The 24,809-nt window shown below is 39.4% G+C and overlaps 1 protein-coding gene across 1 annotated transcript; it reads right to left on the minus strand.

Annotated features, from left to right (window-relative positions):
• Window positions 1-4,196: 4,196 nt before the first annotated feature.
• On the minus strand, window positions 4,197-13,171 carry LOC146517266 (perforin-1-like). Its single transcript, XM_085161446.1, has 9 exons — window positions 12,694-13,171; window positions 12,525-12,604; window positions 11,445-11,490; window positions 10,846-10,985; window positions 10,603-10,741; window positions 10,441-10,521; window positions 5,832-6,328; window positions 5,617-5,710; window positions 4,197-5,499 (listed from the first exon to the last, which is right to left on the minus strand). Exons 1-9 carry the CDS (start codon window positions 12,961-12,963, stop codon window positions 5,290-5,292), a joined length of 1,557 nt encoding a protein of 518 aa, XP_085017572.1. The 5' UTR covers window positions 12,964-13,171; the 3' UTR covers window positions 4,197-5,289.
• Window positions 13,172-24,809: the final 11,638 nt, after the last annotated feature.

The raw sequence follows: 24,809 nt of genomic DNA on the forward strand, positions 1-24,809 counted from the left end.
GTCACCAATTCAATTCAATTCAATTCAATTTTATTTATATAGCGCCAAATCACAACAAATGTCGCCTCAAGGCGCTTCATAGATACAGAGAAAAGCCCAACAATCATATGACCCCCTATGAGCAAGCACTTTGGCGACAGTGGGAAGGAAAAACTCCCTTTTAACAGGAAGAAACCTCCGGCAGAACCAGGCTCAGGGAGGGGCGGCCATCTGCTGCGACCGGTTGGGGTGAGAGAAGGAAGACAGGATAAAGACATGCTGTGGAAGAGAGACAGAGATTAATAACAGATACGATTCAATACAGAGAGGTCAGTTAATACATAGTGAGTGAGAAAGGTGACTGGAAAGGAAAAACTCAATGCATCATGGGAATCCCCCGGCAGCCTACATCTATTGCAGCATAACTAAGGGAGGATTCAGGGTCACCTGGTCCAGCCCTAACTATATGCTTTAGCAAAAAGGAAGGTTTTAAGCCTAATCTTAAAAGTAGAGATAGTGTCTGTCTCCTGAATCCAAACTGGAAGCTGGTTCCACAGAAGAGGGGCCTGAAAACTGAAGGCTCTCCCTCCCATTCTACTTTTAAATACTCTAGGAACAACAAGTAGGCCTGCAGAGCGGGAGCGAAGTGCTCTAATAGGGTGATATGGTACTACAAGGTCATTAAGATAAGATGGGGCCTGATTATTTAAGACCTTGTATGTGAGGAGCAGGATTTTGAATTCAATTCTGGATTTAACAGGAAGCCAATGAAGGGAAGCCAAAACAGGAGAAATATGCTCTCTCCTTCTAGTCCCTGTCAGTACTCTTGCTGCAGCATTTTGGATTAACTGAAGGCTTTTCAGTGAGTTTTTTGGACATCCTGATAATAATGAATTGCAGTAGTCCAGCCTGGAAGTAATAAATGCATGAACTAGTTTTTCAGCGTCACTCTGAGACAGGATATTTCTAATTTTAGAGATGTTGCGCAAATGGAAGAACGCAGTCTTACATATTTGTTTAATATGTGCGTTGAAGGACATATCCTGGTCAAAAATGACTCCAAGGTTCCTCACAGTGTTACTGGAGGCCAAGGTAATGCCATCCAGAGTAAGAATCTGGTTAGATACCATATTTCTAAGCTTTTCAGCGCCGAGTACAATGACCTCAGTTTTATCTGAGTTAAGAAGCAGAAAGTTAGTGGCCATCCAAGTCTTTATGTCTTTAAGACATTCCTGCAGTTTAACTAATTGGTGTGTGTTATCTGGCTTCATGGACAGATAGAGCTGGGTGTCATCTGCATAGCAGTGAAAATGTATGCTATGTCAACCAGAAATGGTTTTCCAACAAGTTCCCACTCCATCAGTCCTTCTTGGTCAAATAGCCCTTGCTCAGCCTGGAGGTGTATTTGGGTGTTGAAAAATAAATGAGGGTTCAATTAAACCTAAACCGAATGAGATGCTGTGGTACCCATGCTCGTTCAGTGTGCCTTCAATTGGTTCAGTGTGCCACTGTTCAACTCCCCAACAGTGTCACCAGGAAAGCACCCCCACACAGTCACACCTCCTCCTCCATGCTTCACGGTGGGAACCATGCATGTAGAGTTCACCTTTTCTTTGTCATACAAAGAGAAGGGGTGGAACCAAAGATCTCAGATTTGGACTCATAAGAACAAAGCACAGTTTTCCAGTGGTCTAATGTCCATTCCTTGTATTTCTTGGCCCAAACAAATCTCTTCTACTTGTTGTTTTTCCTTAGTAGTAGTTTCTTAGCAACTATTTGACCATAACACCTGATTTGTGTTATCGCGAGTCTCCTCTAAACAGTGGATGTAGAGATGTGTCTGTTACTGGAACCCTGTGTGGCATTTATCTGGGCTCTAATCTGAGGTGCTGTTAACTTGCAATCTCTGAGACTCGCGTGAATTTATCCTGTCCAGCAGAGGTGACTCTTGGTCTTCCTTTCCTTGGGTGGTCCTTATGTGATCCAGTTTTGTCATAGCACTTGATGGGTTTTGCGACTGCACTTGGGGACACATTGAAAATTTTTAGAATTTTCCAGATTAACTGACCTTTAGTTCTTCAAGAAATGATGGACTGTCACTTTTATTCACTTAGCTGATTGGTTCTTGCCATAATATTAAGTCTAACATTTGTCAAATAGGGCTGTCAGCTGTGTACTGCCAGGCACACCTGTGAAAGTGAAAACCAGTTCAGGTGGCTACATCATAATGCTCATTGACAAAAGACCAAGGGTTTGCAGCGCTGTCAACAAAGCAAAATGTGGTTACTTTGAGGAATCTAAAATATAAGATATATTTAGAGTTATTTATCTTTTTTCTCTTTGCTACATAATCCCCCATATCTTGCTTCATATATTTGATGTTTTCAGTATAATGTAGAAAGCAGTAAAGTAAAGTGAGCAGTCTCAAAAACACTGGTGCCAAACTGAAAACCTTGTGTGCTTTGAATAAAGCACTCAAAAAATAAGATTGGGTGGTTGTTACATTTATAACTTGTAATTTAAACAAAACAACTGTTTATATGGTGAACATCATTATATTGTGTAGGATCTGCATGAAATTCAGCCACTTTAATATGAGATGATATAATCTAGAAAGAGTGGTTAGTAGCCTGGACTTCACGAACCACATAAGATTTCAAACCACAGGAAAATCACTCGTGTTATAAGATGCAGAAAAGGAAAGAAAAAGTATTGCTATTTATATTGGTTTAACATATCAAGGACAAAAATATAAATAAAAATCTGTATCAAGCCTTGTAATCAGTTATTATGTTAACCAGACTAGACTTTGTTTAATGACTCCAAAAAATATCTCTTTAAATTAATTTAAAAAAAATCATGGAAAGGATTTCCATGTTAATAAATGGCTTTCTAGGATTAAATATTTTTGTTGGACTAAAATAATTTGAATGGGTTGGATCAACTCAATTAAATAAAGTTGGACTTAACTGCAAAAAAAGGGTTATTCATCATTAAATAATTAAGTTGGTCCAACTCAAGTACATTAAGTTGGAATAGCAGAATTGTGTAATGCTAGAATAAAGCAATATAATCATGTCGGAATTCTATAAACTCTACAAAAGAAACCTATGGGCTCAAATTGTGGTCATAAATATTTTGTACTTGTAAATCAGGATTTGTATGTGTAAAAAGAATTTGTGTGTCTTTAAAAAAGATTTGTGTGTGGACTTAGCCAAAACATACGTGTGAAACTCTGCACTCAAGCTTCAAGTTACAAGTACGAATTTTGACCCTATTTTTATTCCTTTCATCTGATTGGGCACCCTGGTGTGCCCATCAAAACAAACTCCAACACTGTATAGATTCTCAGCAGGGATAAAGATTTGGCTCCCACGTACCACGAGCCATTAATAATTGACATAAGAAATTGTCTCATGGGCCAAATATAATTGTCTAAAACACCATTGGTATAGAACCTGTTTCTACCCAATAAACCATTACACAGACCTACTGTATGCTTCACATATATGTTTTTTAAGTTTATCTGTTCGCAATTACCTGGAGGGTCAGAAGCTATTTATTCTTCCTTCAAACTTGTTCCACTCTGTCTTCATCGCTGTGTTTTGGACAATGGTTGCTCACCCCATCATGTGAATGTTCTCTAACCCTAACCCCTAAGAAAAAGGCACTTGGGGCACACATCAAGAAAGGGGCAGGTGCTCAAGCCCCTTTCGCCCCCTCTGCACGTGCCTGGCCTCGAGCAGCCCCGGCCTATTGCAGTGTAACAAGGGAGGAGCAGCTAATGCAGCCCCAACTGTAAGCCTAATCTTAAAAACTGGGAGGTGGTTCCCCAGAAACAAACCTGAAAGCTGAAAGTTATGAAAAAACTACACTGCATTGTTTGCAGTGGTTTACAGAACATCTGATGTGGCGTGCACATTTAAACATAGGATCCAGAATGCTATTCCAAAAGGTTTGATATGACAATGTTGATTTAGTAAATTTAACAGATAGAGGGTATGTTGATGGATTAATGGATGGATAGATTGATTGATGGATGATTTTTTCCCCTATACATTCAAATTAAAGTTAATAATACGGGTATCTGGTGTAACACAACGTTTGGCTGAGAAAATATCAGTTTAATAACTTAAAAGTTATAAATAAATAATAAAGATCAATCAAGTGGACCAGCATGGGAAAGCTACAATGATCCCCTTGGGCACTTGGGAAATGTATTTAGTTTTAGTTTGTGGCAATGATTTTAAATTGCTTTTTGCTTTTTTAAGAGTAATGAAAATTTAAAACATTATCCAAGCCGTTGCTTGATTTGCAAATCAATTAAGCTATGTTACTCAGTAAAAAAAACAACAACAAAAAACTAGTAGGTTTATAGTGTAATATTTTACAATTTGGGGAGAAGACACAAACTCCTCAGGGGGTGCATCAGGAAAAGAATCTGGTGGAAACATTTGCCAAATCAAACATCTGCCACACGCTGTATTAACCCCTTGTGAGTAAGGGAGCAGCCACAAGAAGCTACTAAGTGTGAAAACCTATTCTGAGTATGTTGGGTAGATAGCTTGGACTGGGAGGACTGTAAGGTGCTAGTTCCGATTTGCCACTACCACTCCCCGGAGTGTCGACCAGAACACTGCTCAAGGCCCGGATGAATGTTCGGAAGGGAGACAATGAAGACACCGAGGATAGTGCAGACTCTTGTATTGACATCACACAGTTGAAGGTAACAGGGATTGTCAGAGGAGCAGGTTTTGCAAACAGGCTTAGGTGTGTGGGTATGTGTGTGGTGTGTGTGTGTGTGTGTGTGTGTGTGGTCTCTGAAAGGAACAGAAAGAAAATACTACATTACTAAAGTGTTCACATCAATAACTCCAGAGTACATCAACATAAACACAGGTGGGAAATAAACTAACATCCCCTTTAATACCATAGGCCATATATTACCCACGACTCAAGTATAGACCCACTGAGAGTACACAGTTATACCCAACCACACGGCAGGAGAGTTAGCTTAGCTATCTTAGCTTAGCTATCTGCAGGCCAAACACAACTTGTGTTTGGCCTACCTACACTTAGACAAGAAATATAATATTCTTTATTTGTTTAACAAATATTACAATGTAAAAAATTTTGTTGTGTTAGGACATTTATTTATTTTTTAAAATTTAGCATTACTGTGCTTTTTTATTTTTTTGAAAAGGTAAACAAAATGGTTACATGTATTTGACAAATTGAAATAAAGTATAATCTGCAAAAAAATCAATTGATTATAGAAGAAAGACATGCAGCCCCAAAATGCATTTCTCATTATGGAGATGGTGTATATTGGTGACACCAGTCTCCTGTGAGATGTGAGTCGCAGGTCAGAATGGTCTTGAACTCATAGCTGCCACTGTTAGCTGAACAGGAAAATATACGTGTCCCCTGAGTTGGACGCCGGGAACATGATCCCAGGAGATCATCATGGAACAGATCCTTGTCCCATAATTCAACATACACATTACTGTGTGTGTCCACCTTTATGAGAAAATAGCATTAAAAATAGGATTTAATTGAAGTCAGTACATCAAACCTGCAGTATTAAAATTCCTTCAATATGGTCCTTGACTTTATATGTTGTCAGGTTTCACTGACCTGTCCAAGATTAAAATAAGCATTCCACTGGGGATAATCTGATTCGATCATGCCAGTCTGATGATGGATGGAACTGTACCAGAGTTTAGCATAGCTGTGAGTAGGAGAAAGACACAAAGATGAGTAATATTGCAGATTTCTAAATCTCTAAATTCTAGAGATTTAGAAATCTTTTGAAATCTCTAAATCCTAATCCCTAACCATGCTCGTCTCACCTGTCAGTTGGGCCAAGATGATCTCCTTTCAGATTCCAGGCCCGGATGATTTCCACAGTTAGCTTCCCCCTCCAGGCTTGTCGAGGACAACAGTTGAAATCTAGATTAGGATTGCCCCGCCAACAATTTCGTTCGCTGTGTGATTGACTCACATCACTGTCTGTTATGTACTGCTCTATGGCAGCCTTCATCCCTGACTTCTTTGTGCCTTTCGGTATCAGCTGATACATTGGGCGAATGAAGTAGGAAGCAACATCTGGATGATCCTTCAGGCTGTTCAGCCAGTTTTTAAAACCCAGGGAGTCATCATATGCAAGTGAAAACTCTCCCAACCACCCATTACCTCCTACCACATCCGCAAAGTGTTGGTGGAGACCAGAGTTGTACTTAGTGGCAACATCCCGGTTTTCCAGGATGTTTTTGCAAGAACCTTGGACAGCAGATGGATTCAACTTTCCCAAGCCAATGGAGATACCCATCGACAGGCAGGAGTGTAACTAGAAGGCAGGAGAAGACATAAGATGCAGGATTTCCATTAAATAGGAACACATGCCAAGAGAAGCGCTTGTGATTTTAGGCCTACATGTCATGGAACTCGTGAACTAAGTGTGTCACTCAAGGGTTATTTAAAATGTCCTAAAAATATCCTAGGGTGTAGAGCCAATTTAAAATGTAATAAGAAACCTTTGTTTAAACAAAGAAAGGTATTCATGTCTCATTGTTCTGGTTCTCTCTGTATTATTGAAGGTTCTTTACCTTACAATAAACACAGTTCCTTGAGACAACTTTTGCTGTGCTATATAAATCAAATTGAACTGAGCTTCAGTCACTGGACCTTTGTGCAGTTTTGGCCAGTTGTGGCTTTCCTCCCAGAGGGTACACAGTGTGGTCAATTTCCCTGTGCCTGGTATGGTAACGTATTTTTCTGTGGTCTTTGTCTTTTTGTATTTTCTGTTTGTTAATTTACTTTGTTGATATTTGTTAATATGCAGATTAAACAAATTACTTATACATACATTCAGTGTTGAAAATTGTAAAAAGTTTTGGCAATGCTAACCATCACATGATTTCTTGTAAATGATGTGTACAGATACAGATACTGATCCATACCCTTCATATTATTCCAAAAGAAGTAAAGCAGAAGCAATTTGTAATTCATTAAGTCTTTAAAAGGTCATCAGGTGTTTCTCTCTCTCTCTCTCTCTCTCTCTCTCTCTCTCTTTTTACCTGATCCTGATGCCTGTTTCGGCTAGGAGGAGGCAAGAGTGAAATCACCATTCACCTGATTTACACTATTCATGCCCACTGGAAGTTGAGAAATTTGAAAACCAAACTTGGAAAAAAAGAGAAAGGAGAGATAACAATGAAGAAAATGTCAAATGTAAGTAAATTCAGCAATTTTCAAACGGCAGTCGGTTGGATGTGGGTTCCAAAGTCTTTGCCACAAGGTGGAACTAGTCAGGCAAGTTCTTGTCACAGACAGTGGGGAGCTGACTGTGTGTAGAGAGAACACTGGATCCAAATGCAGACTAAAACGGAGCGTGAGCCGTTTCTTGTGGCTAATAAGAACAGTACGCAAACAAAGCAAAGGCGAGTGGGGCGAAAACTAAACTAGAACCTAAACTGGAGAAATTAAACTATGATTACTATGACAAAAACATGAACCAGAACAGGTGCATGCAGGAAACTATGAATATAAACATGAATCATGAACTACCTGAAACTTGACATGACATGAAAGAAAGAACACAGAACAACCTGACAAAGACTGAAGGAAACACACAGACTAAATACACACAGGAGGTGATCAGGGAAAGTGGAAACACATGGGGAAACAGCTGACACAAAGGAACATAACGACATCACAGGGGAAGAGTAAAACTAAGCACATTGAACAAAGAAACACGAGACTTTCAAAATAAAACAGGAAACATAGCGAGACTTAGACATGACAACCCAGGCTTTACAACATGAAACATGTGGACAAGAAATACAAAACAACTAGCACAGAAGGCCTGGGTAAAACGGACTAAACTAAAATTCACAGCCAATTAATAATAATCCCAACCTCCACATTATCTTCAAAATATAACAAAAGAGATGAAAACCAACTGAAACTGCTGGGTCACAGAACCAGCTGCTGACAGTTCTCATGCAGAAGTGGCTAAAATACACTACATTTCCAAAAGTACATTGGAACCCCGACTTACAAAATTAATTCGTTCCCGAGGGTCTTTCGTAAGTCGAAAATTTTTGTAAGTCGAAGCACCCATCGCGCGTTTTGAGTGAGGCGATGCTGAACGATAAGCTATAGGCTAATTGCTAACTAGAACAACAATACATCGTTCAAGTGGAGCAGCGAAGTGCAAGGGGTTGTCACATGATTCGGAAGGCATTGTTGGCATTGTAGGCTCAGCCAATCAGAGCCAGCTGATTTCGTTACACGGGCAGAAATATTGCTGTTAAGTGCCTTTGTAACTTGAATTTTTTGTTAAATGGGGTATTCATAAGTCGGAGTTCAACTGTATTCACTAATCCATCCAAATCATTGAATTCAGGTGTTCCAATAACTTCCGTGTTCACAGGTGTATAAAATCAAGCACCTAGGCATGCTACAAACATTTGTGAAAGACATGAAGGTTTGGTGGAGGGAGGATTGTGGTGTGGGTAGGGATGGGAATCGAAAACCGGTTCTTGTTGACAACCGGTTCCCACTGTTTCAATTAATTGGAATTGTTTGTCATTTTTGCAAATGATTCCCTTATCGATTCCAGTTGCCTCGACGTCACCACGTTGTGGAGTGTCATTTACTTGGCAGGAAACATGGCGCCTAAGTGGCTCAAACGCTCAAAAGTTTTCAATTTAATTTCTTTTTTGTGCCACAAGGGGAAATTAGTTTAGCAGCAGGTTATACTTTACGAGAACAGATGACAACAGGGCAACTTGCAATACTTGCAAAGTAGATATTTCATTCAAGGGAGGAAACACTACGAATATGCAAAAGCATTTGCTCACAAAACACGGGATAACCTTATATGAATGTCGTGTTTTTAATCGCGCTCCGTACTAGTGAATCTCAACCCAGCAGCAGCGGTAACATTTACACGGCCTCTCCCGTTAATGCGGCAGGTAAATAATCAACTAACATTTCATATTATGTTAGCGCGATCTGCCTTATTACAAAACCTGCCATTACTGTGCATTTAGGTGACCATGATGAGAGAGACAGACAGAGTCTGGCTCAAATGCTGGCAGTTCTCGCTGCAGTCTACCGGTAGCGTCTCCTTTTAGTCCAGGATAGACGAATGTCACCGAGCAGTGACTAAGTTTGTGGTAAAAGCCTTGCACCCATTTGCCACAGCAGATGCCTCCGATTTTCGGTAAGTGAATGTGTTTAATTGTAGGCATTGACATTACTGGATATTCTTGTGTAATTGCTACAGAATAATTTATGTTATACTTTGTTATTGCTACAGAAGAATATTAATTTTATTATTTTACATTTACATTTTTTTTTCCTGGGGACCCTGTGACGCCCCATTGAAGAGCCGTAGGCTGCGGATCTCTTAAGATCTCACTGTTGGGTTTGTAAGGCCATGTTACTCCTAAATTTCTATCTTGTTCAAAGAGAAGATATAAAACAAAGTTCTAAGCTAATCGACCTTAGTGTTCTCCTTTTTTAAAAATAAGAGTCGATAAGACAATCGATAAAGAATCAATTGTTAAATAGAATCGAAAATGGAATTGGAATTGTGAAAATCTTAACAATTCCCATCCCTAGGTGTGGGGTTGTTTTTCAGGAGTTGGGCTCGGCCCCTTAGTCCCAGTGAAAGGAACTCTTGATGCTTCAGTACAATAAGGCATGCTTCGAACTTTGTGGGAACAGTTTGGGAATGGTCCCTTCCTGTTTCAACATAACTGAGCACCAGTGCAGACAGCAAGATCCATAAAGACATGGATGAGTGAGTTTGGTGTGGAGGAACTTGACTGGCTCACACAGAGTCCTGACCTCAACCTGACAGAACCTTTGCAATGAATTAAAGCAGAGAGTTCTCATCTAATACCAGTGTCTGACCTCACAAATGTGCTTCTTGAAGAATGATCAAAAATTCCCATGAACACACTCCTAAAACCTATGGAAAGCCTTACCTGGAGAGTTCAAGCTATTATAGCTGACATCATAATGAACCCTATGGATTAAGTATGGGGTGTTACTCAGGTTGATATGCATGTAAAGGTAGATAAGCAAACACTTTTGGCAAAATAAGTGTTAAAAGCTGTCGTGTTTATGGTTGTTGTTGATGTTGAAAATGGCAGTGACAGAAGCTAAAGGTTTTTCAGCACAGCAGAGAGAGCTCCTGATGGACTGTGAGACAATTATAGAGATAAGGTACAATGATTTCCTTCACTTTGGTCAGTAGAACAACTGAGAGAATATCTTTCGGAAGGGAATAAGCTCCTTGCATTCATATACAAATGTAATAAGAATGATGTTGCTATTCAATTGTTGGCAAAAAAAATAAAAAATTAGCATCCCTTATGTTCTTATTCATATGGAGCAGAAATATGCAGTCTGGTGACTGTGTGCAGCCAATTGTTTTTCATGTACCTCATTTGAGGAGAATCCGTTTAGTCTGGACAAACAGGTTCGTACAGCTGTGACTCGTCTAAGACGGCCACCAAGACGAACCTGTAATGTAGCACAAAGTTTTAATAAAAAAGTGTTTTTACTCCTGAAATAATCTAATTAACAGTGTTTCTGTGTTTTAACCTTGCGAATGTAATGTGTGCCGTAGGTATCTATGATCTCGTTGTACTGCGCTCTGGTGGAGGAGTTGTAGCGACTTGGCAAACTGGCCACATCCCTGCTGAACTCAGAGCTAAGAGTCGGTCTGCTTGATACCCGGTAACTAGACAGAAAGAAACTGATTAGTAAATTATTAAAAACTGAAATTATATATTGTTAATCTAAACTTGTGGTATATGTGGTAATGCCAGGATTTTCACAGCTAACCGATAATGAGTACAGGTGACCGTGTGTGTGCTGAAGGAGTAGTGGTCCTCTTTGGTCTTTTTTGTAGCAAATGCATATGCCATGGAGTGTGTTCCTCCAATCCCCACGCTGGTAGATATGGCCTTTATATTTAGTCCAGCCTGATAAATCGAAATGTAATTTCATTACCATTTTTTGTTTTTTAGAATAGTCAATGTAATATAAAAGTAATAGATAAAAGTATTAGATATAATAAATACTGTCTTATTATTCATTCACTCAATTACTTTGAATATAATACTTTTTCTGGGGATCAAAAATATTAAATGGGAAATATTAAATTAAATAATGAGACAAGGAATTCATATTTGTATCACCTTTACACAGAGAGCCAAAATCTAATCAAATCAGCCCTTTTGATTAGAACTTGCACACTAAGGTTTTTACGTTATTACAGTCTGTTTGATTCAGTGCACATTTCACAAGAACGAATCAGCATGCAATGTTGCTTACAAATTTTGCATTTCTATTAGTTTTAATAACAAGTAATTACAGTAACAGTATTTTGTAGTTTCAAACAGTAATTTTGTTTCAAACAGTAAGTGCAAGATGTTTCCTACCTTCCAGTCGTGGATGTCCTGATCAGTATAAGAGTGAAGTAGTGAACTGTAGACACAATTTGAAGGAGAAGAATTACTTTTTATTTACTTGTTTCATTTCTTTAAAATTATTTTACAGTCAAGCACGGTGGGGAACCATTATGTTTTGGGGATGTTTTGTTGCTAAATGGTAACTTCACCAAATTGAGGAGCTAATGGATTTTTTTTTTTTAATCATAAAATCTCAGACGAGAACCCTTTTCTGTCAGCCACAACACTTAATGCTTGTCATGGATGGGTCTTCCAACATGCAAAAGAAACATTAAGGTGATGGCCAAGCCAATCTCCAGACCTCAGTCCTGTAGAAAATGTGGAGGGAGCTGAATCTTGGCGTTGCCAAGTAACAGCCAAGACACCTAAAGGATTTAGAGAGTCTCTGTAGTGTGCCCCAGCAAATAAATATAAATTCAGTGTATGTAGTGAGACGCTGTTTCTATTCTATCAGACTGTTGGTGCCAGTATCCCGTATTTTACTGCCCTCCCCTTTTTACACTGTGATGGGAATGCAAGTAAGAATAGTATGTGGCTGCACATATTACTGGACAAGGCTGGCTTATTAATGGGCCGGACTGTGGATTCACTGGGAATTATTGTGGAAAGGTGTATGGAGAAAAAATACTAGTCACCCTCTCCATAATATTTTGAAGGGTCAGAAATGTAAACAGCAGGCTTCTTCTCCTAAGCAGTGTAGGACAGAACACATTAGAAGTTATTTTGTTTCTACTGCTATGAGATTTCAAAATGTTGATGTCAACACAAGAACAAGAATTCACCCATCTTTATTGTTTTATTCTACAGTGGAGGACATATCATTTGATCCTTTTTTGAATATTAAAGTTTACTCACAAAGAAGTTAATAGTCTTTCATTTTGTTGGTGTTTACTTTTAATGGAGAGAGACAAAGTGCCAACCAGACATCTAAGAAAAATATGTGTCTGTCATGGCTAACTGGTATTGTGACAGGCTAGGTGAAATAATGAGATGAAAATGATCTCTGTGATGAAGTCCTTTCAGCAACGAATATACTACACTATACTGTACCTAACAGTGGTGTGTGCACTGCTGGAGATATCGGTTTTGCATTGGCTGATTGCACGCCAGTCGACAACAGAGGCCGGCAGCTGAAGATAAAAAAACAGAACACCATGATTAAGATGTGCACATAACCTGTCTACTATAGTTTGATGGTAATCACTGTTTATTTATTTACTTTTTGTAGAGTTTTGTTTTGATTGCGGTTGGTGCAGAGAGTACAGGTGCCATCTGGTTTGCGGTAAGTAGCTACATCAATCAAGTAGGCTCCTTTTCGGCGCAGGGTGATGACATCAAATCCCTCCCCAATCAGGTTGTGGCCTGGTACAAATGGAGCAGACTCACACTTGCTGTTGTTTACAGCCTTGCAGGAAAGAACAGGGGAGTTCCATGAGAGAAAGAGAAGGAGGCTCAGGTAAAGAGGAGGTGGGGTTGGACTGGAGCGCATGGCTGAAGTCAAAGACAAAACAGACAAAATGTAGTAGATAAGGATATAATTGAGTTTCAGTCAATCAGTTTAACTGTAGGCCAAAAAGTGTTACATAGCAAAAGTAACAAGAGCTGCAAAGTTTTGCAAACAGGTTTTGTCTGGGTATCACAACAGCGGTTATCAATTCTCTTTATTTTACCTGTCACTGATCTGACTGAGTCTTGCATACCTCAGTCAAAAGGAATAAAAAAATATTGGTAGCACTTTCTATTACAGCTTGGTAACAATGTGGTATTGGTGAGGTCCTTTGTCAGTAACCAAGCACTCTGTGCTTACTCTGCTAGACCTCAGTGCAGTGTTGAACACTGTTGAGCTTAATATTTTATTACAGTGACTGAACACTTAATTACAAAAATATTAAACTACAATATTCAAATACTACCAAAGTAGTTCTTCTACATCAACAGAGGTTATAGCTAACAGCTAAGAAATATTACATGGAACTTTATGTAGCTGACCAGAAACTGGAGACGATAATGTGGAAACAAAATCTTGCCTATGAAGCAAAACCCATTACTAATAGTTTAGCAATATATAGGCGACAATATGACAACCAGATTTTACCAAAATGGTCAAATCTGTGCATTAGAACTTTTGTATACTGACTTATGGTAGTAGCCCACAATAATAAGGTAATATTGGTTTATACTTACATTAGGATACTATTAACATATTATAATGCCGGCCGGCATTCTTTTTTGTTTGAAGCTAGCAATGTAAATATTATGTTTAATGTTGTGGCTAATTGTCTAAATATGTTTGTGTGGTTATTCTGTGCAATAACCAGCAAACAGGGCTAAAAATTGCACAAACTTTTATTTGTGTAATGAAACAAAAATGATATATTGCAGTATCATAGGTTTTGGCTCTGGGACATCACATGTGGTGACTAATTGTCAATATTATATCTGTCTCCATTCATTTTAATGAATAAAATTTTAACTTTTTATCCTCAAATTTGATAAATGCTCATTGTTGTTCATTTCTTACTGGGGTAAATTGACATGGTAATTTACGCTATGAACATAACCTGATCTGGAGCAGGTTAGGCTCCAGGTTAAAGACAGACTAGAAACAGGTCATACCTACTGACCACTCAATTCTTCAGAAATAAACATTCTTAAAGATCTACTAGACCACTTCATGGAGAGTAGGAGTAGGACAAAAAACAGATCATCACAACCAAACCATTTTTTCCAATGGTATTATGTATGGTATGTATGTATGTATGTATGGTATTATATATTTCAATGGTATACTTATAACGGTAAGTTCCACTCACTTAAATTCAACAACTCGCAGACACCTGCAGCCTCATACACAAAGAAGCCATCACACATGTGCGGATGTCTGTTTTGCAGACATTGTAGCAGTCTCACGCTCTTACAAGTAACTCATAGATCAGTTCTTGAAACAAATACCTTTTGACGGTCTGGAGGGCAGAGCCCAAAAGAAGAGTCCTGATCGCTTTCACAGTAGTGATGGACATGTTCAGTTTACTGTGTTAAACTGAGTTTAACATATGAATTGCTTCTTTGTGTGAGTGGCTGCTGCTGTGTTCCTCAATAAATCAGAAGTCAGAATTTCTAGAATACCCTCTCAACTCAGATTTCCCACACTGAAAGTCAGAGCAGCACCAGCATTACTAAAATTGTTAACTTTTAATCTGTACCGCCACTGTTGTGCATTTTTGACTCACTAAATAAGACATATGCAGAGGACCATATCCATGAATGCATTTTTAAAGTGCAAAAAAAAGATACCTGAATGGTTCTGCCAAGAATCAAAACAAATGTTGTTTTTCTACAGTTCTACGTCCGCAGGTTGTTGGTTTTGCAAAACTGAAATTGTTCTGTTCAGTAGGGATGGGTGGATCAATCCAAATATCGATAGTATCGATTTAATGCTGGTACTGACATTGAATTGTTACTAGTGTGATCGGCTCAATGCGTTAGTTTGTTTTTCTTATATAAGTTCAGTATGTTGCTACTGATCATCAAAATGGAGACATGTCTGTGCAAACTGCTTCCCTCTCATGCAGGCACACTCTTGTCCGCTCCCTCCTCCCTGCTCAGTTGTGTTTAGTTGTCCTACAGTCATATGACTCAGATGCACTAAGCAAAACCATGCAAGCTGCAGTAAGTGAGAAATTGGAACAATATATGGAGCTACTTTACAGCTGTAAATCGAAACACTACAAACAATGATGCCTGCTAGAAGGAAGTTTTCTACTTTGTTAATCCTACAAACTTATATAAAGATATGAAAGACCATGAACAACACAACTTTGTCCTAGAAAAGCAGCAAAAGAAATGAAGAGAGGATGAAGGAAATTGTTAAGACAGACCCAGATCCCTCGCACAGAGACAGAGCCCACTGTTTGTTTGTTTTTTGGAGAGGGAAATTATAACCAGGTAGTTCATATAAAGGTAACTGTGGCAGTGGGGGGTATAGTCGGTTCAGGGGCAGTGGTGGGGGGAGGCTGGTTAACGCAGGGGTTATTTGGCTAATCTTGCCTGCCTCCCCTGTAATTTAAAACATCAGAATATCAGGACCAAGATGATGTTTGTGTGTGTGTGTGTGTGTGTGTGTGTGTGTGTGTGTGTGTGTGTGTGTGAGTGAAGTGAAGTGATGGCTTAAATTTGAAGGAATATTAAAATGGATTTGCTACAAACTGAACACCTCTGTGTTGTGTTGGGTGAACCAGCGACATAAAGCCTGCTACAGTAATGTTTCAGCCATGACTGATGCTGGATCTACAGTAAAAAGGATTAAATTGTTATTCGTTATCATAGCTGTTACTTTAGCAGTCCAATGCCTGCTAAAGTAATATGATTACTTATAGACTGTATTCAGATAATATATTCAGCCCGGCTATTTGTGTTGAAAACATTATTTTATTGGAAATGAAATAATATACCTTTAACATTATTTACCTAAATTTACATAAATTTACCTTTAAATTTTGTGGCAAGATGGCGCCGGTGTGTGTGGCTGCTCGTCTGTCACTGCCAAGTTTGTTCCTGTTTATGTTATTTCTAATTTGTGTCATCCATAAAACAAAGTCTCTGCTGAGGTATGATCGCCAGACACTATTGGACCTCAAACCTGTGGTCCAAAATATTGTGTCCTTTGGAGCTGGTGGGCAGCAACCCCTGCCCCCATTTCGATCTGAAACCCCGGGTTACCTGTACCGGGTTCCCACGCTACCTTCCCGGCGAAAGCGTCATCGTCGCCGGGGTAAACGGAGCGGTCGCCTGGTGAAGCTAAAGGTTTACCTAACGAATTATCCTGCTGTTTTCCGACCAGTGCATGGATTCTTGCCAAGGCTGTTTGCGTCTCGGCGCTTTTTGGATCCTGTTGATGCCTGTTTGGTGCCTGTGGTCGGCTTTGATGATGATGCTCCTCGGCCTCGCTGCCCATGCCCTCCCAGGCTAAACCTCCGCTGTCAACATTATCGGAACCTGAGATCGCTGCGGTGGGTTTCTGGACCTCCTGAACCCCGAGCGCCAACTCCAGCTCCCGCTAGGATTGGCCTGGTGAACGCCAGATCACTTTTAAACAAAACTTTTATTCTTCGGGACTTCTTCAGTTCCCGTGATCTGGATTTTCTGTGTGTGACTGAGACGTGGCTGAGTGTTGGTGAGTCCAGTGCTCTATCTGAACTTTTACCTGCGGATTGTTGCTATTTTAACTCGCCACGGACGTCAGGCAGAGGTGGAGGCACAGTGACTGTTTACAAAAAGGATTTTAAATGTAAGCAGTGTTTTCTACAGCCTTCGTTCTCCAGCTTTGAGCTTACCTCGTTTGAGGTGAGTCATACAAACCCGATTTTCTGCGCTGTCATCTATCGCCCCCCGAAATACAATAAGAACTTCATAAACGACTTTTCTGATTTTTTAGCTGGGATTATGCCCAACTATGATAGTGTTCTTATTGTTGGAGATTTTAATATACATGTATGTTGTCCTGATAAGCCACTGGTAAAGGACTTTTTAAGCCTTATTGACTCTTTTAGCCTGGTACAGTCCGTGCCTGGCCCTACACATGAGCACGGACACACACTGGACCTTGTTCTGTCATATGGTCTGCCTGTCACTAACTTGGAGATTTGTGACTGTGCACTCTCAGATCATATGCCTGTGTTATTCAACGTTGGTTTGACATATACCGCAGTTAAATCTGGCGCTGCTACTCGGTGCTGTCGGGTTATTAACCCCGCCACTGCCGTGCAGTTTTCTGCTGCTTTTAATCAGCTCGGCGGCCCTTCTGACTTTGTTTCCTCTGATACAGAAGAGCTAAATTCCTGGTTTTATTCTTGTTGTCAAAAAATCATGGACTCTGTGGCTCCTTTAAAAACCAGGCAGCCTAAGGCTAAACCTGAGCCTTGGTTTAATGAGAGCAGTCGTGCTGTTAAGAGGGAATGTCGTCGAGCAGAACGGAGATGGAAAAAGGATAAACTGCATGTATCATTTCAAATTCTCAAAGACTGCTGGCATCGCTACCAGAACACTGTTAAAGAGGCAAAAAGGGAATATTTTGCAAATATTATTTCTTCCAACTGTCATAACCCACGTGTGTTATTTAGGACCATTGACACTGTTCTTAATACGCCATTGAATGTCTGTCTGGAAGTTTCTCCTGAGATTTGCAATGATTTTCTGAACTTTTTTATTGAAAAGGTTGTCACCACCAGGGCTCTTATCACAGCTCCTGAATCTGACCCCTCTGTCTCTGTCTCTGTCCCTTGCGCTGCTGTTTTCACTCAGTTTGAGCTTGTGACGCTCTCCACTTTAGAGGATGTGGTTCGCCGTATTAAGCCCACAGGTTCCCCACGGGATCCTGTCCCTCCACAATTCTTTAAAGAAATTTTTCCTAGTATACGACAGTATGTCCTTGAAATTATTAACAGCAGTCTGTCTTCTGGTATGGTTCCTGCAAATTTCAAACATGCAGTAGTGCAGCCACTGCTTAAGAAACCTGGCCTTGATCACACAGTTTTAGCGAACTATAGGCCTATTTCCAAGCTGCCTTTAGTCTCCAAGGTTTTAGAGAAAATTGTTTTTAGTCAACTGAAAGATTTTATAGATGATAATGGCATCTTTGAGGTTTTTCAATCAGGTTTTAAAACCCTTCACAGCACAGAATCTGCATTATTAAGGGTTTTTAATGACATCCTTCTGGCATGTGATTCTGGTAACCATGTTGTTCTTGTCTTGCTTGACCTAACTGCTGCCTTTGACACCGTAGACCACAATATTCTAATTTCTCGATTACATGATGTAGTGGGTATTGGTGGAACTGCACTTAATTGGTTTAGGTCTTATTTGTCAGATAGAACTTTCTCTGTCAGCCTTCTCGGTTACGAATCGTCTTCTGCTCCTCTGTCATGCGGCGTCCCACAGGGCTCAATTTTAGGGCCACTGCTCTTTTCACTGTATCTATTGCCTCTGGGTTCTATCCTTAGAAGGCATGGGATCTCATTTCATTGTTATGCCGATGACTGCCAAATTTATTTGCCACTAAAACACAAGGATGGCATCTCCATAAAACCTCTCTTGACATGTCTAGATGAAATTAAAGCTTGGTTGGCTCTAAACTTTTTAAATTTTAATGAAAAGAAAACAGAAGTGTTGGTGTTTGGACCCAGTGGTCCCTGTGAGTCCTCCTCTGTTGTTTTAGGATCCCTGGAAGTCTATTTTAAACCTGTTGTTACTGACCTTGGTTTTAAGTTGGACAGTGATTTTAAATTGGACAACCAAATCAGAGCAGTGGTGAAGTCCAGTTTTTATCATTTAAGGCGACTGGCAAGAGTAAAATCTTTTCTTTCGAGGCAGCATCTTGAAACAGTGATCCATGCTTTTATTTCTTCCCGCCTGGACTACTGTAACTCACTTTATGTGGGGGTCAGTCAGTCATTGCTCTCACGTCTGCAGCTGGTTCAAAATGCGGCTGCACGACTCCTAACAGGAACTCGAAAAAGAGAGCATATAACCCCCGTGCTCGCCTCTCTGCACTGGCTGCCTGTGTCTTTTAGAGTTAATTTTAAACTTCTTATGTTTGTTTTTAAATGCCTTCATAGTCTTGCCCCGCCTTACCTCTCTGAGCTTCTTCATCCCCACACACCCTGTCGGTCTCTCAGGTCAGCTGACCAGCTGCTCCTGAAGGTACCGAGATCCAGGAGGAAGCTCAGAGGGGACAGGGCCTTCTCTATTGTGGCTCCAAAATTATGGAATAATTTGCCCATGCACGTTAGAGAGGCCCCTTCACTGTCCACTTTTAAATCACGTCTTAAAACCCACTTTTATTCCTTGGCTTTTAACCTCAGCGAGACTTAGTTTCTCTTTTAATTGAAGTAGTTATTTAATGATTTCACTCTTATTTTATTTGGTTTTTACTTATATCTTATGTAATTTTATTTTACAGTTCAAATGTACAGCACTTTGTGTCAGCTGTGGTTGTTTTTAAAGTGCTTTATAAATAAAGTTGATGATGATGATGATGATAACATGAACTATGAAAAATGTTAATGTGAATATGCGCACCTTTTTGTGTTGACTGTTAGGTTATTTTATCATGGAACGCATTTAAACAACATAAACTGACCCAAAGTGCTTTAAAGCCAGACACATTTACTGTCCAGGTCTCCAATAAAACCCAAGAACAACAAAGTGTTTCAAAATACATGAAAAAGCTGAAAGGTGTGTCTTGTTGTGTTCACGGATTATTGCGGAAAGTAAAAATCACAGTGATTCAGTGTTCATTAAAATTCAGAATTTAGCAAATTGATGAACTCTCTCTACACTCTGCCTTTATAAGTTAAACGTATCGGCAGTACTGGCAATACTTGTATTTACTTGGTATTGGGTAGATTGTAGTATCGCAGAACAATACGAGAGTTTCGGTTTTAAATCGGTTGGATCTTCACTTCGTTTTTTTAAAGTGCGCCACTCTGCAAGGAGAATGTGTTGTGCAGCTTGTTAAGCCGTACCATACTCAAACCACCAAATGAGCCGCAAACTGCGTGTCGAATTACCACGGGAATGTGCATGTATTCATTGTTTTTCTTTCTTTCTACTGGGATTGCAGAACAGCACTAAGAACACCTGTCCAACCAATAAAATATATTTCAATCTGATCTGCGACAAATTAAAGCGTTTTGCGTTATTAGACTTTGCACAGTCCATTTAAAAATTTAAGTAGAGTAGGCTTAAATGTTTAAATGCCAGTTTAAAGTTACAGAGCTCTAATGTGCAGACATCGCCTTAGGGGAAAAAGCAGCACTGAGCACGCACTCAGTGACAATAATAAGAATTAACTGCATTAAAATGTTTATTTTTGTGCCCTAAATCACCAGATTAACAGTTTGACGCAGAATCTTTTGTCCTTTTTACAGCGTGATATTTTACTAAATATTTATTATTTATTTATTATTTTCTTAAATTTTAATCACCATCACTCACAGAAATTGTTTACTGTGGGGCGAAAAATACTTATGATCTGTGAAACAGCCATTTCAGATTGGTCAGATACTGCCAACAACACCATTTCATGTGAACGCGCAGGAGACACTCTGGGTTAATTTGACGAACTGATAACCAGCTTCGTGTAACTGCTCATCCCAATTTCCAATGTCAGGGAAAGTCAATCCAGGTAATGGAAAACTATCCTGTATGTTGAACTGGCATTATAGTATCGGGTTCAGTGAAACCTTACAGCGTGAAACAAAATTATGTACCGTCTGTGCTCCAGGGACAAAAGAGATTTCAAACAGCTGCAACAAACTTACCACAACTACACAACCCGTCTTTAGATCTGTGCGCAGGTGTGCAGAGCTATATGCTGAGAGCATGCACAAGAACCTTGCAAGTCTATTGTGTTGTGGAAGAACGTGGCCCCAAAACAGACTAAAAAATCAGTAAAATAGTGAAACAGAGTAAAATAAGCAAAAAAACGAACCTTTATTTGGGAGAGCAGATAATCCAAAGGACAGCCGGTAACAAAAGTCAATTTAAACCGCAAAAAAATAAACAAAAAATTCACAAGGTACAACAAGTGCGGACAAACGCCACAGAGAACTGAGCAGAGACAGAGGCTACAGCCAAAATACACACATGGCAATCGGGAAAAGACCAGGCAACGCCAGGGGACACAGATGAAACCAATAAGGTAAGACAAGACAGTGGAAGGAAAACGAAATATAGCGCACATGAGACAAGATGTTATCAAAATAAAACGGGGAGTTACAAAACATGGATACACAGAAACGTAGACTTCACGACACAGAATAGCAGGCCCTATTCCAGCATGCATGTTATCATTACATTTGCACCTAAGAGTCAAATGAGCTGTTCAGCTTGAGTTAAGCACGTTCGTTATCAAACGAGCTCTAGCACCAGCATTTCAACATCGCAAAGGAAAATAAAGAACATAGACGTAATTTTAATGCAGCAGATCAGGAACTATAGGAACAGCTGTCCGTGCTGACCATGATATTTAACTTAAAAAACAGGAGGGGAGAAATGACTCATTTTAATCTGCTCGGTCCACTGGAAACTGGAATTTTATTTTTGTATTTGGCTTTTAAATGTAATTATTCAGCTTTAACACACACACACACACACACACACACACACACACACTCTCTCTCTCTCTCTCTCTCTCTCTCTCTCTCTCTGTCTCTCTCTCTCACACACACACACACACACACACACACACACACACACACACTGTATCATCCATTTTGAATCCGGTGTCTTATTTTGAACACGATCTGTATTCTGTATTTATAAAACGAAACATACTTACAAAATGCTACTGAACCACCTAAACACTCGTTCTGTCACCGTGACAGAGTAACCCATGTGACTAATTTCTTCCTTCTTAAAAACTATTTTCTTTCTTTCTTTCTACATAAACAACATGATCAGTGACATATGTGAGACGTGCTCATATTTCTCGGTTCACGTGGTTAAAATGCAGGCTCTGCTCTGTAATGAAAAAAATTCTGGCAAACTGAAATGCCAATGGAATGCTCCGCAGTTTAATGTTTTGTCTCCATATAACCTTTTAATATAAAATCTCAGCTGTATAAGTTATCTTTTGCAGGAAATGTTCTGACTGTATTCTGTAAATATAGCGCACAGGTGTGGCTCTGTTAGGTGTAGTTCTAATATTAGGCCAAAGCAGTACCTCTGACAATAATTGTATCCCAGTCCCCTAAAGCGCGCTCACGAGGAACCGCAACTTTGTTGTGTTCTGCAAAGGAACGCGCGACTCCAAAGCAGATAGTTTCTTTTCATTCGTCGGTGTGCTGCTCATTACTGATCTATATTCGTGTCATAAACCTAGAATGTTGGAAAAAACCCGCTATTGTATCGTTTTGAAAGTAAAATGAATACATTTTAATATCAATTTAAAGCAAAATCAGTAAAATATCTTTTATTTATGTAGTTCAAGTCACTAATGCAAATGATTGTCTGCTAGATAAATAATTCCGATCTTCCTTGAAATTGGTAAACAAAATGATGACACTAAAGAGAAAAATACGCTTTAGTTATATAACTGTTTTGTTACGTAACTGTTTTGCGCACCTTCGTTATCTTCTGGAGGTTTGTGGTTGGATTTATAGTGTACCAAAATCCATCTCCTCTTTGTAACCACTCTCTGTCGTACTCCAGTCTTACACATTTTATCAGACTGTGACAGCCAAAAAGTATGTCCCCCTCTTCTATGATCCCAGTCCTTCCATAGCCAAGTGTTTTATTTTGCAAAGATTTCAAGGGACTTCTTGGTAACTTTATAAGCTTTAACAACACCATATGTTTAAATGATTCGAGCTGAAGTCTTTAACATGCTCTTCTTTCCTAGTAAAAAGTGACAACAAGTGAGGTTTATCAGAGCATCTGTTTAAAAGAGAAAAAACCACACACACATACAGTACATTTCCTACTGCGCTTGTTACTTCACTCAGACAACTGCATAGTTCATTTCAACAATAATTATAAGGGTAACATTTCTGTCGTTAAAACATCAAATGGTGGCAAATGAGTTACCTGTCTCCGTGATCCAAACAAAGACTACAATCTGGCCTAAACGGCTTCCTTCAATTCCCATAGTGGCCACCTGAGGGCAGACAATCCCCACAGACAAACAGGTGAAACTGTCCAACTCAACAGTATTTTAAAGCATATTTATATGCTTTCACATACATTTACATGGCACAAAAAGTTTTTGGCCTGTATGGATAGTTTCTGCCTTTAAAACATCTATACCACAGCTTATTTGTTTTTTCTTCTTTACAACTAATCTATCTGAAGACTGGAGACTGTCTGACACAAGAAGCTTGAGCCAATTAGAGCATGCCACATCTAATTTCTGCTAATAATCCCAATGCTGATGATGCCTTTTGGAACATTTGATACAAACAAAAAACATTACCTGAAAAAAAAAATAACCTGGTGTGAGGCTGGGAGGTGGCCCCTGGGTAGACCCGGGACTGGAGACGTTACAGATCTGCTTGGGAATGTCTCAGTGATCAGCTGGAGGAGTGGCTGAGAGGTAGGAGGCAGGAATTTCTCTTCTTATGCTGCTGAAGCCCAGCTCCAGATGAGCAGTATAAAACGAATAGATAAATGGTGTATCTGGATTCTGCATAGCTTTATTAGTATAAATGCTTAAGTCAGACATTACATTTTTTTAAAGACAGATATAGATTCACCAATCTTCTGGTTAGTAGGTGACCTGCTCTACCACCTGAGCTACAGCCACCCAAAATAGCAATTATACATTTATCTATAGTGTCACGGCGGGGTGCGCCGATTGTGTTGATTTCACAACTCAGATGCAGATGCGGAGAGTAGAGTTGTGTTTGAACGAAAAGCGAGCTTTATTTAGCTGGTCACCTATATTTCTACATGCTGAGCACCACTGATGCTTGCACTTGATTGCCAAAATGGCAATCATGAATATTTTATCCAATACTAAGATCATGATTATTTACCACAGTTATTCACTGATTTTATTGACAAAGATGTTTTTATTACAGAAATGTAAATTATTAATTAATTATTTGCATTAAAATAAAAGAAACCCTCATTAATCACCTAAATACAGTGCATCTCTAAGAAAAAGAAAAGTCTGCTGATAAAAAATACTAATACATAAAACAAAATTAAGTCATTAGGGCATGGCTTTTACCTTTACATTGTGCTATTAATTCATCTTTATAAATCAATATCCATCCATCCATCTTCATCCGCTTTATCCGGGCCGGGTCGCGGGGGCAGCAGCCTAAGCAAATAAGTAAATCAATATTTGCAGAAAAATAAGATAAAGTCTTTCCCTCCATTCATTGTAGCAGATGGCTATGAATAAAACTAGCAAAGTACTCAGAGGAGATGCCTCTCTACTCCGCCCTGGTGTTTTCCACACAGGGCAGGCTGTGCCGCTCAGAAAAATAGTGCGAGGGAATAACAACAATTTATCTGAAGTCTACATCACTCATTGTGCTTTGTGAACACACATCTGGAATGTGATTGGTTGCTGATTTCAGAGTTTGTGTGTCTTTGTTAGCTGGATGGATATGGATGTGCTGCATAAACCTTCAATTTATGTCTAAGTTGATGCTGGACAATTCAAATGAGCAGCCATGGCATTTTGTCTCAAGATTGATGACCTCTTCCAGTGCATACTTTGTTTTCTTGTTAACTTTCATTCAGTGTTCAATGTTGTGTTTTACACCCCAAAATTTGTCAAATACATCTTCACGAAGCTTAACCCAATCTCTGCATTTCACTATATTA

This window comes from Neolamprologus multifasciatus, chromosome 6 (assembly GCF_963576455.1).
Source record: "Neolamprologus multifasciatus chromosome 6, fNeoMul1.2, whole genome shotgun sequence".
NCBI lineage: Eukaryota > Metazoa > Chordata > Actinopteri > Cichliformes > Cichlidae > Neolamprologus > Neolamprologus multifasciatus.

Coding starts and splice junctions, on each gene's coding strand:
- LOC146517266 (XM_085161446.1), bottom strand. CDS start 12,963: ATGCGCTCCAGTCCAACCCCACCTCCTCTTTACCTGAGCCTCCTTCTC. Junction 10,742..10,845: donor GTCACCTGTACTCATTATCG/GTTAGCTGTGAA, acceptor CTTTCTGTCTAG/TTACCGGGTATCAAGCAGAC. Junction 5,500..5,616: donor CTTATTTTAATCTTGGACAG/GTCAGTGAAACC, acceptor TTTCTCATAAAG/GTGGACACACACAGTAATGT.